A 16,253-nucleotide genomic window follows, 5' to 3' on the forward strand; every position below is an offset into this window, starting at 1 on the left:
TTAAAAGAGAAAAAGAGAAGTGAGCTTTCCAAACTGCTGCTCATCTCTTGCACCTCGAGGTTCCATTATATGCTGCTAGCGTAACACACCCAAATCTCTAATCTGACTCTTGGGGGTTGAGTTGCTTTGTGGGTAATGTAGGCAGCAGGTTTTGACAAGGAGGAAGATTACATAAAAATGTGTATTGATTTGATCCTTTTTCATCCTTTTTATTCCATTTAGCTTTTAATAATAAGAAGGGAAATAATACAGAATCAACCTCTGCTGCTGTCAGAAATATGTTTCCAATCCCTGTTAATCCTGCTTTAATGCTTCGTTCTTTTGATCCTTTTTATGTATATTAATTTCCTCCCCTGCCACCTCCATCTCTGCTCTCCTTCTCCTCTTTCCAGGTTTATCGGTATGAAGTTCAAGGCAGTCACATTCATCGACTCCTCTTTCCTCAACTGCTATTTTGAAGATGTCTCCTCCGTGGGATCCTTCTTCAAAAACTGCACCTTTGTAGACTCCTTCTTTTACAACACAGGTGAGTCGACACCTGCGAATAACACTGAGCCTCCCTCTCCAGCAGTTCCCCATACTGAGGTATTTCCTTCCACCCAGAAAATCCTATTATACTGTAGATACCTTACACATAAGTCTCACTCAGTCTCTTTCTGACAGTTCATTTTGGGTCTAACGTCCAAGCTTCTGGGGACGAAAGAATAGGTTTGAGCATTTATGGCTTTGCTTTATGCCACTAAATTACTGCTTAACCTCTCTGCCCCTGCACAGATTGCCTTTCTGAACTTAGGCGGCTGTAGTTAACAAAGAAACTGAACTGGGCTGGGCTGCAGAGTACTGAAAATAGTGATTTCTAACCACACAAACACTCCTGGAGTTGTGCTCTTTATTCCATCTGATGTTTTAGATGCTTGCAAAAAATTCAGGACAGTGAGGTACACAAAGATGAATCTCTGAGCAGCTGAATTTTAACTTCCAAAAGTGAGCTTTCCCCATTCACTTGCTGATTAATTCATTGCAGCATGTTTTGTTTTGATAAAGACATTGAAACCAAAGCGTCTGCATCAGCATCCCCAAACACCACATTGTACCTTTAATGAAACCAGGCTGTGTTGTGAAAGTGCAATCCAATCATTTTGGGGCTTGACAAAAACACAAGCAGGAAGAAACAGAGAGGAAGGACAGGCATTTAAAATGTTCTGAGAGGAACTGAAGCTGATTCAGACCTTGTGGGAGCGCAGCGTGGAAAAAAAGTTCCCTCCAGCACTCAGGAAAGCGCTGAACATGGAAACCGTAAGGGCACATCAGGTTACTGGTAATGCCCCATGGGAAATGAAGTCTCTTTGCCCCCGGCAATGTGTCTCTAGAGAGCAGAGGATGAAGACAAATGAGGAGAGACAGAAAGAGAGAGGCAGGGAAGAGTGTGTCATGAGAGCAGAGGTGAGAGAGGGAATATTTTCTCTTTGCTGCAGCCACTGAAGTTTATTAATACACCGTTTATATTTAGAGAGACAGCATACAGCAGAGATTTAATGTACACACTAGTATACAAAGGCCACCATGAATCGGCCAGAGTGGAGCAACAGCACCTTGCCGGGAAAAAGGAGACCAGAGCCCCCCTTCTGGAGCTAGACCTGGGAGGGGAGCTCGCCAGTAAGCATCTGGTAGCTGGGCCTTGCCCCATGGGGGTCAGCCACCCTGTGGGTTAATCACCCACAAGGGAAGGCATGTGGGCCAGGTGTCCTGCAGGCTGAGTGGCGGGCAAGGGCGGGGATTTAGGTGTGCCAACAATACAGACTGCGGATTCCAGACATGAAAGATCAGAGGAGTCTAAAACCATCAAAATAAATGAAACAACTACATTAATGAGATAAACACAGATTGATAGAGCATTTAGTTTCTGCAGCGGTGAGTTAAAAATACAGAAAAAAACTAGTTCTTGCGGTTTTAAATGTAAAATTGTGCCCTAATGCATTATGTAATCACTCTTGTCTCACACCTTCACAGATATCGATGATGCCAAACTAACAAATTCAAGAGTGATCAACAGCTCCTTCCACCACAACAAGACAGGTTGTCAGATGACGTTTGATGATGATTACAGCGCCTACTGGGTCTATTTCGTCAACTTCCTGGGAACGCTGGCTGTGCTGCCTGGAAACATCGTCTCTGCCCTCCTCATGGACAAAATTGGACGTCTTAGCATGTTAGGTATGACATAACATTCTCTGTGGTCGTGACTCTTTGTTTGGGCTATGAATAGCTGCCTTTTTGTCCTGCAGAATGTTTTCGTGTCTTCTGATGTTGACCTGTGCATCTGGCAGTGGCCTCTGGTGACGTAAGTGAGGCTATTTTGTGTCGGAGATGACATGATGTGTCATGTTGCAACCTGCAGGAGGCTCCATGGTGCTGTCAGGCATCAGCTGCTTCTTCCTTTGGTTTGGCACCAGTGAGTCCATGATGATCTTCATGCTCTGTCTCTACAACGGCCTCAGTATCTCTGCCTGGAACTCGCTGGACGTGGTCACCACTGAGCTCTACCCAACAGACAGGAGGTGAGTCAGTGCTGCACTCACTACAAACAGAACACAGTTAGTACTTTAACACTTATAATCATAAATATCTATGATACTTATATGTTACTGATACATGTTTATATTTTTGTATTAAACATTTTCAAAAAAGTAGTAACATTTCTAACAAGAAAAAAGTGATGACAGTTTATTCTGGATGCCTTTTAAATAATATCCAAAGAGTCATAAATCTCAATGGTGTTAAAGGGATAGTTTGGATGTTTTAAAATACATTTCCATAGTCATTGTCCTACCTTCAGTAGATGGGAGCCACCACTGCTGTGGAAATGGGGAAAGAGCCATCGTGTAAGCCAGATATCACTCTCTCCAAACCAACCAAACTCCACATGGAGTTTCTGGTCATAGTTTGTGTTACTGTGTGACTTTGCTGAATCCAAACTATCCCTTTAAAACACACAAGTCACACAGTAACACAAACAATCTATCATGTGGAGGTAGACCATCAACTTTTGACTGATTTCATCTGGAGTTTGGTTGGTTTGAATAGAGCGATATTTGGCTTATATAATGTCAGAAAAGGCTCACTTATGGCAAAGTAAAGTGGTGAAAATATACTTAATATAGTGTACACTTAAACTGATACGTATTTTTTAGGTGGCCCTTTTTAGGTGGCTTAAATACCTTTTGCTTCAAAGCAGTTCATTGCTTAGCTTCCAAGCCGGTGTTGCTCTTGTCTCCTCTAAACTTGAGATGTGCCAACTGGCACCTACTGTAATACACTGACTACTGGTGCCTCATATAACCCCACTTCAAATAATGTGAACTATCCCTTTAAATACATATATTTATATATGTCATTCACTTTCTGGTAGAGCAAAGAAAGAATAAAAATACAGAATAAATATTACTACTACTTACTACTTGAAGTTATCCAGAAACGAAATGACACATAAATACATATACTGTATGACTCTTTCTGCTGTGTTTTCCTTGTTCTCTTGTTTTCAGGGGCACAGGCTTTGGCTTCTGTAACGCCATGTGTAAGCTGGCAGCGGTGCTGGGCAACCTGATCTTTGGCTCACTGGTTGGCATCACCAAGGCTATCCCCATCCTGCTGGCATCGTCTGTGTTGGTTGGCGGCGGGCTGGTGGGGCTGCGACTGCCAGACACACGCGCCAATGTCCTCATGTAAACCGAAACACAGTGTTAACAGTATGTTGTTTACCAGGTATTTACTCGGGTTGCTGAATGACCAATCACTGATGGATTTATTTGAATATCACTGAAACAAGCTGTTTGTTGTCATCCTTCTTGTATTTGTTATTTGATAAATAATTTTGACTGTGTTCACCAACTCAACCACAGGACAAGTGATTGTTATTCTCTTATTTCTGAGTAAAATACCTGGTGGATAATAAAGGATAAAGAAATGCAGTTTAACCTAACAATGAGCTGTAGATATAAAGAGTTTGAAGACAACAATCAAGGGTTAGAAATTTATGTCAAAGGCTGGTTGCCAAAGCCCTGGGCATTCCTGCGGATATTCAAGATGCAGATGTTCAGAAACAAGTTAGTATTATCAGTGGCGATAAAACTCTGTATACCAGCAGCTCATTATCTACCATGGGCTGTTTCACACATGCAACCCACAAACGCATGTGTCAAAGCTGCAAAAGGCTTGGACACCCAGCAACCTTCGCTTCCAAATCCTGCTCAAAACTTCCCAGACTAAAGGAATAGTTTGCCATTTTGGGAAACAAAAGCAAACGAGTTATCAGCAGCTGGTTACCTTAACTTAAAGACCGGTAGCAGCCAGAACAGTTAGCCTGACCCTGTCCAAAGATACAGTGACAAAATCCACCTACCAGCACGTCTAAAGATCATTAATTAACATGTCTTGTTTGTGTTGTCCCTGACAAACAAAAAAACAAAAAAACAACAACTGTTTTTATGGGGGAGGGTTTATATGGTGTTGTTGCCCATTGTCAGTGTTGGAGGTGCCAAGATTGCAAGTTTAATTTTAGAAGATGGAGGCCCATGATCTGCCTAAAATTGTAGCAAAAAAACATCTGGTGTCAAGCAATGTAACAGCAACCTCACTAAAGAAAATCAGCACAAAAATGACAATAAGCACCATAAACCACCATGTTCTGAATAGACATGCTGCAAACACAAAGCAACATTTGCATTTTAGAACATAAAACAACAAACTTAAAAAACTACTCAGTCTAGGACCTGGCCTTATGGGAAATGTGGGCTGTAGCTATTATATTTTAACCTACATTACAAACTGCAGCAGAGAGCCAGAGAGCAGCACTCTGCTCTGCCTAAGTTGCAAAAATACATAAATAGGTTTTTCCAGTGCCTTTTTATTGGGCATCTACCTCGCACATGTTGACTCGAAGCATAAATAAATGCTTCAAATGGTGACCGTGACACAGAGCCGAGGCCGTGCAGAGACAAGGTGACAGGAGAAATGACTGAAATATGTTTTTACTGCAAGTGTTGCAATATGGGAGCATTTGCGGGGATACCGCTATGACTGCCCATTGTTCCAAAACCCCAATATTCCAAAAAATGTCCCACTAGACAAATGGCCACTGCCCCAAAAATACTAATTCTCCTGGCAGCTGTTAGTTTGGTGAAATTCAGCCCTGTCTAAGGTGCTGAATTGGCGGGAGTCTTTTTGGTCTTTTACCAAATGACATTTCAAGCATAGTGATAAGACATTTCACATACTATAAGGGTTTATATCTACAGAGATTGCATGTCCTCACCGCCACCATGCTGCACCACTGTGTTTCTACAGCAGCCCAGAATGGACAAACCATGCAATGGCTCTAAATACATCCATTTGCATTTTGTGCAAGTTTCATGCAAGGGGAGAATGGGACGGGAATTTTGCAATTTGCAAGCTCACTGCTAGATGCCACTAAATCTTTCACACTGGTCCGTTAATTCGTGAGCTTTAGAGGAGCTTGAAGGCAGCTTTGGTTACCTTTGGACAGAGCCAGGCCAGCTGTTTCCAGAGAGTGGTATCAATCTTCTCATCTAAATCTCAGCAAGAAAGTGGGCAAAATGGCAAATTATTTCTTCAAGCACAAATCATTTTGTAATAGTTGTGTGATTATCTTTGTTTATATGTATATCTATATATTTAGTAATTTAATTTATGTTATTTATTGCTTCACCCGTGCAATTTTGTTTGTACACCAGAAATTGAAGTTGCTTTGACTTCTGTTTCTAAACCTAAGATCAGTATTCCAGTCATGGTTGGTGACGTTCAAGCCTTTTGCTGCAACTTGCAAGAATGACAAGGCCATAGAAAAAAAAAATCAACAATATAGTAGTTTAGTCAAAACTGGCAACTTCAGCAGCTACATTTCTAAAGTGAAAAGAAGTTTACATTTTCTGCTTTTTACAGTAAGAGACTTTTGAGATTGGAAACCTTTTGTCTGAATGCTTCCTCTCTCCCTCTCTCGTGTCTTGTGTTGTGTTCGTCTCGTGGCGCCGAGCTCACCATGAAGGGCTTTGCTCTCCATTGCAATCTGATCTGTCAAGGAGAATTTATATTCTGCTGTTATAATCTGCTCTTCTCCTTGTTTTTTTCCCCCTCTCTATCTGTCTCACCGTCTTGGTTTCCTCGTCGTGTCTCTCATCCAGTTTTGTCCTCTTGCTCTGTTTATCTCCTCTTGCCTTGCTGCTGCTCCCTCCAAAACTCAAAGGCCTTTCTCAAATGTCGTGCCTCTCTCTCCATTGAGCCCGTCTCTCCTTCCAAACCTTGCTGGAAGCTTTGCTGCTCTGTCCTGCTTTTCTTTGTCTCTCATGTCTTGATACTGCAGTGTGCATCTGTGTGTGTCTGTGTGTGTGAGTGTGTGCATGAGTCCAAAAAAAAAACCCTTAAAAGATTAAAGTGACCATCTCATTTTTATTTTGTTGTTTTCATGTTTTTATATATATATATATATACAAAGGAATTGAGGGTTTTGGAGGATTTGAACCATGTGATAAAGTGAAATTAAAAGCCATGCTTAAAGGGTCAGTTCACCCAGTTTCCAAAAAAAAAAAAAAAAAACAGATTTACAAGCCACGCAGTTTGTCTTTTTTTTTTTTTTTTTTTGCTGAGATGTCAGCCCTCACTACAGTGGAGGTGAATAAAAAATAAGCTTGCATAGAATTATTTAAAATATTTGAACAAGACTAATGCTGCATTCACATGGATTCAGGTAGACATTAGACATGGAAAGCATGGAGAAAAAAAGTCTGATGGAATGGCAGGACAGAAAAACTAAAAATGCGTGACAATATGTTGCTATGGTGATGTCGTATTGTTTACAAAGAATGGAATAAAATATATTTTTAAAAAGTATTTCATGTACAATATTTATGCAACTAATTGTTGTCCATATAGCCCATGTTTTCTCCTTTTGTGAGGGAGCTACATATCAGTCACTTTCATGGAGGAGGGCAAAAAGTTCATATTTATTTTAACTTTGTACATCAGTGCTCTCTACAGTTGATGACACTGTCTGCTGGCCTCATCTAATTGCATTGTCCTGGTCTTGTCCACAAAAGTTTGCAGTTTAATTTTTGCCTGAATCCATTTGAATGCAGCACAAGGCTGTGTTGTTTTTAGTCGAAATGACTGCTAAATACTAAAACTACTGTGATATGTTTTGGTACCAGAACTACGCAGTACTATGTAACGTAGTGCTGCGCTATTAGTGGCACAAGTCCTGTGACTTCAGTCACATATGTAAACTTTGAATTCAAAATAAATAACTTTGAGTTTTGGTTTCACGTGGAATACAAACCCAGGTCTCCTGAGTGAAAGTCCTGTGTTTGACCCAAAAAAATGGGTTTTAATAAGCTGATTGCGCAGAGGATCTGTATGGCTGTTTTTCTGGTTAGGAGGGGCCATGATAATCCACAGAACATCCAGTTACCAGTTTTCTTTCCTTGGTAGAAAGTTGATCCAGTGAGTCAGCTGTTTAGAGTGAGGTCTGTGGGATATCCATGATATTCCACTCACATCCACTGCAAATGATAAAGATGGATATTCGGTCAAATAAAACAAAAATTATCTGAATGGCTCTGTACTGAATAAGAAAATGTGAGGGTTTTTTTTTGTGATTTGGGTGAACAGGTCCTTTAAAACCTCTATTGAATGGAACTCTTGCTGCTACGATGTGTCAGTGCTTTGATGTTAAAATGCTTTCGATAATTTGTGACTTAAAAACCTGAAACATGTTCTCTTCTGGGTTTCTTCAATCATATGAAACAGTCAAAAAAAGAACAGAACTGTTTCATTCGGTTATTTTTAATCAGTTTTATGATGATATCCAGCGTCAACTTACTATATGTGACCTTCTGTTGCTTATATCATATTTCTTACTCTGAAAAGCAAATTCCTGCAGCACATGCAGCCTTTGAATGAAATGCAACTGTGTGAAGATATGACTCTGGTTTCCTGATGAGCGTGTTTGATGTTTTATTTCTGTCCGTCTGCCCGTCCCAGACACCTCCACCCAATGCTGAACAAACTCACTGTACATCACTGTTTCCAAAAATAAGTCCTGCATGTTTGTTACTGAAGTCCTTCTGTTGTGTGTGCTTTTCTCCATCTTGGTGTCTTCGCTGTTCCTCTGTGGGGGGAAACAGACATGTGATTCCCGGTTCAAAGGTGAATGTATCATTCTCGTGTGTTGTCAGATTTGTCGTGGACAGGTGTTCATTATACTGAGCTGACTTCTTGGTCATTGTGAAAGGGCATGCCAGTGGTGAGGTGACTGTATGTACTACAAAATGTACCAGCGGGGGTGGTCAAATCTGCTTTCTGGAAGATTTCTAGTCAGATTAATCATTATGGTATAAAGTCACTGATGCAGGAATGAGATTGTTGTGACTTTCAGATTTGAAAACCTCTGCTGTAAACATGATATGTGGAGGTGTGTGTAAAAACAGTTACCTGTCCTTGATATGATTTATTTTGATAAGAAAAGGCTCAACTGAATGCAGTGTAAAGGTGGATTCCTCTGGTATCTACATATTGAATAAAGAGTTTCATTTGAACAGCTGTAGGCCTTTTTTCTTTTTGTTGCGTCCAAATATAGCTGCGTTCACTTTCACCAGCAGATGGCGCCATTTATACAGAATTAACCAGGACAAGCTCAAACGTGTGTCTGGTTTTTATGGAAATACATTTGTAAGTAAAATTTCACTTTTAGTAAGTATTATTAAAAACATTGTATATCTGCCTGTATAGTACCAGTCAGAAGTTGGGACACATCTTTCCATTCAATGTGTTTTCTTATTTATTAATACAGGAGACATCAAAACTATGAAATATGGAGTTCTGTGAAATTATGTAGTGTGCAAAAATGTGAAAAAAAGGCAAAATATTTTTGCTTTGTAACAATCTAAAACATAAAAGACTTGCACATTGTCCACTGCACTTTGATTTACATTGTTATGAAATCTTTGATTGCAGAGCGCAGGGGCCGTGTGCAAGAGTCTTTTTGCTTTTTATTGGTGACCATGGTCTTCTCTTCAAAATGGCCGCCTTTTGCTTTGATGACAGCTTTGCACACTACTATCATCTAAACCATTTTGTCTAAAAGTAAAGAAAAATCATTGAATGAAAAGTTGGTCTTGCTTATTTAAGACTGAAAAAGAGGACAGGAAGTGTGAACAGCCCACACTTTGTGCTGCGTGTGGGCTGTTCACACTTCCTGTCCTCTTTTTCAGTCTTCACTCTAGGCAGAGTGAGCGCCCACTTAGACCCATTGTGGGCCCACAACATACCCACTGCGCTGAGTGTCGGCAGCCAATGCGTGCGGCCCACACGCGATGCACACTTCACACTGGTATAGACAGGATATACAGTGGGAACACACGCTATACTTGTGAATGTGAAAGCATCATCAACACTGATGATTGTGACACAATGTGTGTAATCAGCTTTTCTGCTGAGAAGATATCCGGAGGTATAGGTGCTAATTTTTTTTTAACACTGACCCAAATATTGAGTTATGTAAAAACAATACAGAAAAGACAATTTAATATAACTCAACACAGCCCTCCTTATCTGTGACACTTGTGCTGTCCATTTTTCCAGGAATTCTTACGTCAGCTTTCCAGACAGCATCCTTTCTGTTAAAAATGAGCTAGTCTTCCTTCCTTATGTGTCAGATTCAGCTTGCATTCACTAAATTATTCCTTGCTGTTTTGTACTGTAATTTTTTCATAGTCCACCTTGTATGTTTATGGTTATGTTGTAAAAATCTTGAATAGGCTAACTTAAGAGGCCATGACATATTAGTAGCTAGCAAGCGATGAGCACTGTTGGTATCCACGGAGTAACTCTTTGTGGTTTCCCAGAGGAAAGGAGAAGTTCAAATAAAATCTCACTTTGCCAATTTTCTCTTACTTCTTAAATTGGCTCATGACAAATAGCCTGACTCATAGCAGCCTGAGACTAATTTTAGCCCAACTGAAGATTTTTTTTGTCTCGTCTGTTTCTCCTACTCATAAATCAGTTCAATTTATGACCAATTTGAGACCATTTTCTCATATTTCTTAAATTCGGCTCCTGAGAAACAGCCTTTGTTTAGTCTCGGCCCAAGACGAATTTTAGCCTTACTGAAGATCTTACATTGGTTTTTTTTTTTGTTTTGTTTTTTTGTGTTTGTCTCACTGAACTGATCTCAATTTAGTCAGTCTTAAATAATCAGCTCCTGAGATAATAGTGAGATCTAAAGGAGCATTCTGCGGTTTTTAAATGAGATCTTAAATTTGTCTCACTGGTAAAATTAAAGTTGCTCCATACGTTAAGGAGCTGAGCTCAGCAAAAGATCTGGGAGAAACAAATGCCACTTCAGTAAACTCAAAATAAGAATCTCACTTATTTCTCATAAGACTGTTTTCCTCTGGGTAATGTCAAACCCAGCTTAGCCCGAAGAGCTGTGAGGATTTAGTGTCAGCAATACTTTTGTAGATTTACAGCTTGCCTCAAAAGTAGTTGATCTCCAGAGACACAGCTCAGTTTTTTTTTAATCAGATATTTATTTATTTATTTATTATTATATTTACTTTATCCACAGACTTTACATTTGTTTTGAGACAGATAACCAAAATCAGGAACCTGTTAGATGTGTTTTTTCCAGTTCTCTATAAGTCTGGTGTGCCTATGTGTCACCCTACATCCTGTCACAGGCTGGGCAGGAAATGCCAGCTCATAGAGAGAGGTGTAATTAAGGTTAATGGCTAATTTTCCTTATCAGAAACATTATCAATAACATAAACCACCAAACCTCAGAGTATACATCTAGTGTGTCTCTACACGATAGAATCTATATTTAGTTTGGCTGTAGGAGGAAGGATATCTAAGACGAAACTGAACAAAACATCCAAGCAGACTCTTAACACAAAAAGGCTTAGACACAATTTCAATTTATGTTTTAATCAGCAGACATTATAGCTCCATATATGACAACAGGAATACGCAATAACGTGGGAGGCCTTTTACATTATTCCATCACAGCTAGAAATGTCAAGCATAAATGTCCTCAAATGGACAAATTCAACTCAATTGTATATATATATATATATGTAAATGATTAAAAAAAAGGTGCAGTATGTAAGATTTAGGGCAGACCTATTCAAGTACCTTTTTAGCAGGGCCTGATTCTAGTAAAGTAAAGTGCAAAAGGAGCCCAGCATTTATATTTCTTATGTTTGGCCTGTAAAGTCAGGAGTTAATGTGTAAAACAGTCAGAATCTTTTTATTTTTTTTCCACTTGTTTTCTAAATTGGAAAAGAAATAACATGTTGAAAAAAAGAAAAGGAAAAGTGCCCTTGTGTCCTAGATTAGAAGTAGCTTGTAGTTTTACTAAACACAATGTTGCATTTAACAACTCTTTTCATTATGTTTGACTCTGCTCTCAACAGCCCGAGTTTAAACTTTTTAAATATTGATTATATTAATATTGACTCTTTGATTAACAGCAACAGACATAACCAGTGAATCGGCTAATGAGCCAACTAATAAAATGATCTTCTGTTCAATGAAAATGGCCATAAACTTAGAATGTTAGCAGGTTATTTGGATACAATCACATTGATATAGACATTTTTTTCATATTTATAAATGATTATGGGTCAGGTTGAGGTCGCTGAAGGGCCAATTCGGCCCCAGACTGAATAACCTGTCTACATAGGTATTGGCACATATGTTAAAAACTGGGCAATGCTTTTTTTGTTGTTGTTGTCTAGGCAGCATTTTATTTACATTTGATACATTTATATGTATATGTACAGTATATGTATATCTACAGAGGGCACGGCTGCCATGTTTCTACAGTAGCCCAGAACGGACAAGTGGGGCCTGTATTCACAGGTTTTGCAGTCACCATAGTTTGTCCAATATGTTTGGAAGGGGAGGGTGAGGTGAGGAGTATTCAGCTGGTTGCAGTCCACAACGTCACCACCATATGGCACTCGATCCTACAAACTGTTCCTTTAATGGAACAATAAGTCAGTTAATTGCTTGTTTATCATAAATACATTCAAGGTCCTTTTACTTCCTCTTTGGAATCCAACCACAGAGACAGTTTCCTTTCTCCTCAGCTTCAGAATCAAAACCAAAAACAGTTCTTGGTAACATGTAGGTGTTTTTTAGAAAGATATACTCAGGGTCTTGCCCTTGAAGGGCTTGAAGTAAAGCCTGGAGCCTGCAGACCTGGACATGACTAGGAAGAGGAAGGGATCCAGACAGGCATGGAGGCAGCACAAACACACCGCCACCTTAAAGTACACGTATGAACTCTCTGTTCCATCTGCAACCAGCTGTACTTGATGGATGAAGTGCAGGACTCCAGCTGGAGTGAAACACACCAGGAAGATGACGAACACCAGTGAGCTGGCCTGGATGTACATTGCCCAGTCGTGGTGCGATCGGTTGAGCTCGCAGATGATTCGGGCATAGCACACAACTGTGACCACCAGCGGCACCAGGAGGCCGAAGACCGTTAGAAACAGGTTGAAGTAGAGCAGGAAGACATGGGAGTCATGGACCAGAGGGAGTACATCATGGCAGGTGGTGAGGCCCACCTCAGGCAGCCAATAGCTCTGCTGGACGAGGAGCTCAGGGATGATGGCGGTGCCAAACACCCCCCATACACCCAGAGCTACCCAGGTGGTGCATGCCCTCTTTGGAAGACTTTTGTACATGAACGGGTGAGCTACAGCCAGGTAGCGCTTGATGCTGATGCAGGCCAGCGTCAGGGCCGAACAGTGGAGGTTGCCATAGAAACAGGCCGTGACCATTCGACAGGCAGCCTCTCCGAGCACCCAGTGGTTTCCATGGAGATGGTAGTGAACCTTGAAGAGGAGGGAGAGGAGGAGGAAGAGGTCGGAGACAGCCAGGCTGCAGTAGAGGATGGCGGAGGACACCTTCCTAATTTTAGTGGCTAGTGTGCACAAGATGGCGACGTTGGCCGGGATCCCGACAATGATGGCCAACACATAAATAATGGGAATGACCCGAGTGCTCAGGGCGCCGCGGAGGTACCCTGCCGTGCTGTTGCTTAGTGACTGCAGAGCTGGAGGGGAAAGATCTGAAACGGGAGCTTGTGTCCCGTTTAGGACAGAGAAGAGATCTGTCACAATGACTGGGTCCCCTAAAAATGTTCTGGGCACGGCGATGTTAAGCTTTGAGCTATTCATTGTCTTTTTTTTTCCTTTTTTTCCCTTTCCTGCAGCAAAAACAAGAAAATACAAAAGTTAATGATAATATTCATACATGCAATTTGCATAAGCAGTGAGAAGCAAGTAAGATAAACATCTTGTGATCTATTTTCTTAGTCTGATGTAAATAGTTTTATCTGCTGTGTTCATGACTTAAAGGAGCAACGTGTAACAAGTGAGCATCCGAAAATAACTTCAGCAGTCCAAACAAAGAAATTACTGTGTATTAAATAGGTTGAAAAGGTTTTAGCAAGTTGTTTCCCCTCCGCCCCCTCCTCCCCAGACTCAAGGAAGCTCGGACTGGCTGCAAGAATACAGGAGTGCGTGACAAGCGCAACATTGTAATTTGACAATAAAAAGTGACCATTAGTCGTACACTGTATGTTGATCAGCTGTTTCTAACTGCTAACTGTCAGTCAATGTAAAGCTAAGCCTGTTATCCTGAAAACAAAAGGCCACTCCTTTGAAAAATGCCTACCAGACTCCATTAATATATTATTATATTGAACCATTATTAACATCTACTCCTTCTAAAAGATTATTAATCATTTGTTAAACAAACATTTATTCATTCAGCAAACATTCTGCATTAATTTGAACTCTAATTAATGTGGAACGGGCAAACAATAACACAAGTTACAGACCGGAATAGAAATTTCAAAGGACACCACGACTGTAGTGATGTTGTCGGAGTAGGGAGTATTTAAGCATCAGATGTTTTCTTAATTTCTGACATCGTGGTCACTTTATGATTTATTACAGTAAATATATTAAAGATTTCTCCTTTAAGAACAGGTGAAAAAAGGTTTTGCCATAATAATCCTTCTGAGTTCACTAAATTATTTTCATCTTAAAGCTACAAGGAGCTTTTAAATGATTATGAAACAGTCTCAGTTTAATAAATGCCTCTATATTACCCACATATCACGCAAGAAGATGCTGTTTCTATGTAGTTATTTTTAATGCCTATCACTGGGTCTGATTCTCCTTGAATTATTATTCATTCTAATTATTACATGAAACATTTGTGTGAATGTTTACTGTAATTAACATACAAATTCTATCCTAAATTATGGCCAAAAACATATTTTGTGAGGTCACAGTGACCTCTGACCACCAAAATCTAAGGATGTTTATACCAACGCTGAAGAAATTTCCGCCAGGGGTTCCTGAGACATCACCTTCAGGAGAGATTTACCATATGAGATTCCTTATACTCCAATAAATTTGAACAAAATCTCAAGAAGTCCTGAACAATATACTAATCAGACTGAAACTAGCAATTCATAATCAATAATGAAAGACAAATATGAACCTACAAGCCGATAAAGGTGATTTGGACTAATTTATTAATAGTTCTGTGTGTTATATGTCAGAAAATAGCAAAACAACTTCCTAAAACCCAGGGCAAGGCCTTCAGATCACTTGTTCTGTTCAACCAACAGTTCTCAACCCGATGAAGTCAGTCACATCATTCAAAATCTGCCTTTTTTCTGTCGGCACTTTTCAGCCGCAATCCTGATAATGAAACATCCTGTGTTGTAATAATTAATATAATCATAGTGAATCAGTGACAGTCACCAGAGTGCAAGTTGTAGCTTGTTGTTTATCATAATTCTAATCCAGCTTTAACATAGAAATCAACTCAACCAGAGATCAGAGAGAGATTTATTCCACTGAGAGCAAATAGGCCTAAAGTTAATAATATACAGTAAATAATTCAATTAATGTTATCACTGTGAGGATTCAAGATAGGTGAAAGTTTTGAATAATTTAAGAGTGAAGTAACATGATCACATTTGTTTCTTAAAGTAAACAAAAGCATCTCTTACCTTGTTTTTCAAGTGTATCGCTCAGACAGAGAACAAAAACAAGGAAAAACAGAAGAAGTTTGACCATATTTTTTCTTACAGTTGAGCAGCACTCAACAGGCGTCACAGGCTCATCTCCCGTCTCTCTGGCAGTGTGTGTGCTGAATTGCACAGTTCATCGTCACTCAGTGTCACCTCGGTCTGCTGCTGCTGCTCTGTGGGTGTGCACAAGTCACAAAACCACCTCCCCAAACCTACCAAGTGAAAAAAACAAGCGAGAGAAACCTTGACATCTTTTCTGATTCAACAGGAATGTGGGCTGCCTCGAAGTTTCTGTTTTAACATGCGCTGTGTGGAGTGTGTGAAGTAAAGCCCCCCCACACACATATAATCTCTGTGACTCTAATGCACTATCCTCTGTTTTATAAGATTCAAAGGTGACAGTACTGCCACTTTATATGTTTATATATCTTTGCCAAAATCTACTGACTGTATTATATTTATAACTTACTTCCCCCCACATTTTTTAAACACATTACCAGTATTTTATTCCGTATTTTATCCACATATGTGGCACATGTACTCACTGTAGGATCTTTCTGTTCCCAGCACTGTGATGCCTGGAGGGATGTGGAGTGAGGTAACAGGCGGAAAGGGGCCACGGGGTAAATGTAAGGAAATGCCTGTCTGAAGATGATAAGCTTGTCTGAACATGAGTGGTTTTGTTTAGACTTCATCCTCCCACTTTATTTTACATGGGATTTTTCTTTTCATATTTTGTCTCATAAACCCTTCAGAAAGTTGTGTACTGATGCATCGTCTGCCAAAAGTATCACAGACAAACTGAGATGACATCAACAGGTGTGTCTTCAAGCTGCGACGTGTCAAATTTCTAAATTTCCCAACAGATGTACTCTGTAGAAATAAGAATTCTCTCTGAAGAGCTGAGGTTCTACTCAGAACTAGCCGCTTTTGTTCTCAGTAGAACCTCCTGAGTGGATTTTAGATATAACTCTACGAATATTTAAGGGTTCTTTGTAGAATCCCCTGGCTGGGTTCTAGCTGAGAGCCTTGTAATACTAAAAGGGTTCTATCTAGGGCGGATAGGTTCTGGATAGAAACCTCAGACAGTGTTCTGAGTGGAACACTTGCCACAGAA

At 40.0% G+C, this 16,253-nt stretch overlaps 2 protein-coding genes across 2 annotated transcripts in view; one reads left to right on the forward strand and one right to left on the reverse strand.

Moving 5' to 3' along the window:
- LOC146308467 (synaptic vesicle glycoprotein 2C-like) overlaps nucleotides 1-4,466 on the forward strand; it is a 52,825-nt gene extending 48,359 nt beyond the window's left edge. Inside the window, exons 10-13 of the mRNA XM_084746173.1 lie at nucleotides 393-526; nucleotides 2,011-2,214; nucleotides 2,399-2,558; nucleotides 3,546-4,466. Coding sequence (XP_084602299.1) covers nucleotides 393-526; nucleotides 2,011-2,214; nucleotides 2,399-2,558; nucleotides 3,546-3,729 — 682 coding nt within the window. The 3' untranslated portion in view covers nucleotides 3,730-4,466. The remainder of the gene's footprint in view (nucleotides 1-392; nucleotides 527-2,010; nucleotides 2,215-2,398; nucleotides 2,559-3,545) is intronic.
- Nucleotides 4,467-11,577: 7,111 nt separating this feature from the next.
- LOC146308468 (proteinase-activated receptor 3) lies at nucleotides 11,578-15,759 on the reverse strand. Its single transcript, XM_084745899.1, has 3 exons — nucleotides 15,682-15,759; nucleotides 15,116-15,348; nucleotides 11,578-13,291 (listed from the first exon to the last, which is right to left on the reverse strand). The coding sequence occupies exons 2-3, from the start codon at nucleotides 15,180-15,182 to the stop codon at nucleotides 12,213-12,215; spliced, it is 1,146 nt and encodes a 381-aa protein (XP_084602025.1). The 5' UTR covers nucleotides 15,183-15,348; nucleotides 15,682-15,759; the 3' UTR covers nucleotides 11,578-12,212.
- Between the last annotated feature and the right edge of the window lie 494 nt (nucleotides 15,760-16,253).

The sequence above is a fragment of the Lutjanus erythropterus genome, chromosome 20 (assembly GCF_056507025.1).
Source record: "Lutjanus erythropterus isolate fLutEry1 chromosome 20, fLutEry1.hap2, whole genome shotgun sequence".
Taxonomy (NCBI): Eukaryota; Metazoa; Chordata; class Actinopteri; order Lutjaniformes; family Lutjanidae; genus Lutjanus; species Lutjanus erythropterus.

Bases quoted from the DNA above. Each gene is read 5' to 3' on its own strand.
- LOC146308468 (XM_084745899.1), bottom strand. From the start codon at position 15,182: ATGGTCAAACTTCTTCTGTTTTTCCTTGTTTTTGTTCTCTGTCTGAGC. The intron at 13,292-15,115 runs GTAAGAGATGCT...TTTTTGCTGCAG, and splicing joins CGATACACTTGAAAAACAAG to GAAAGGGAAAAAAAGGAAAA.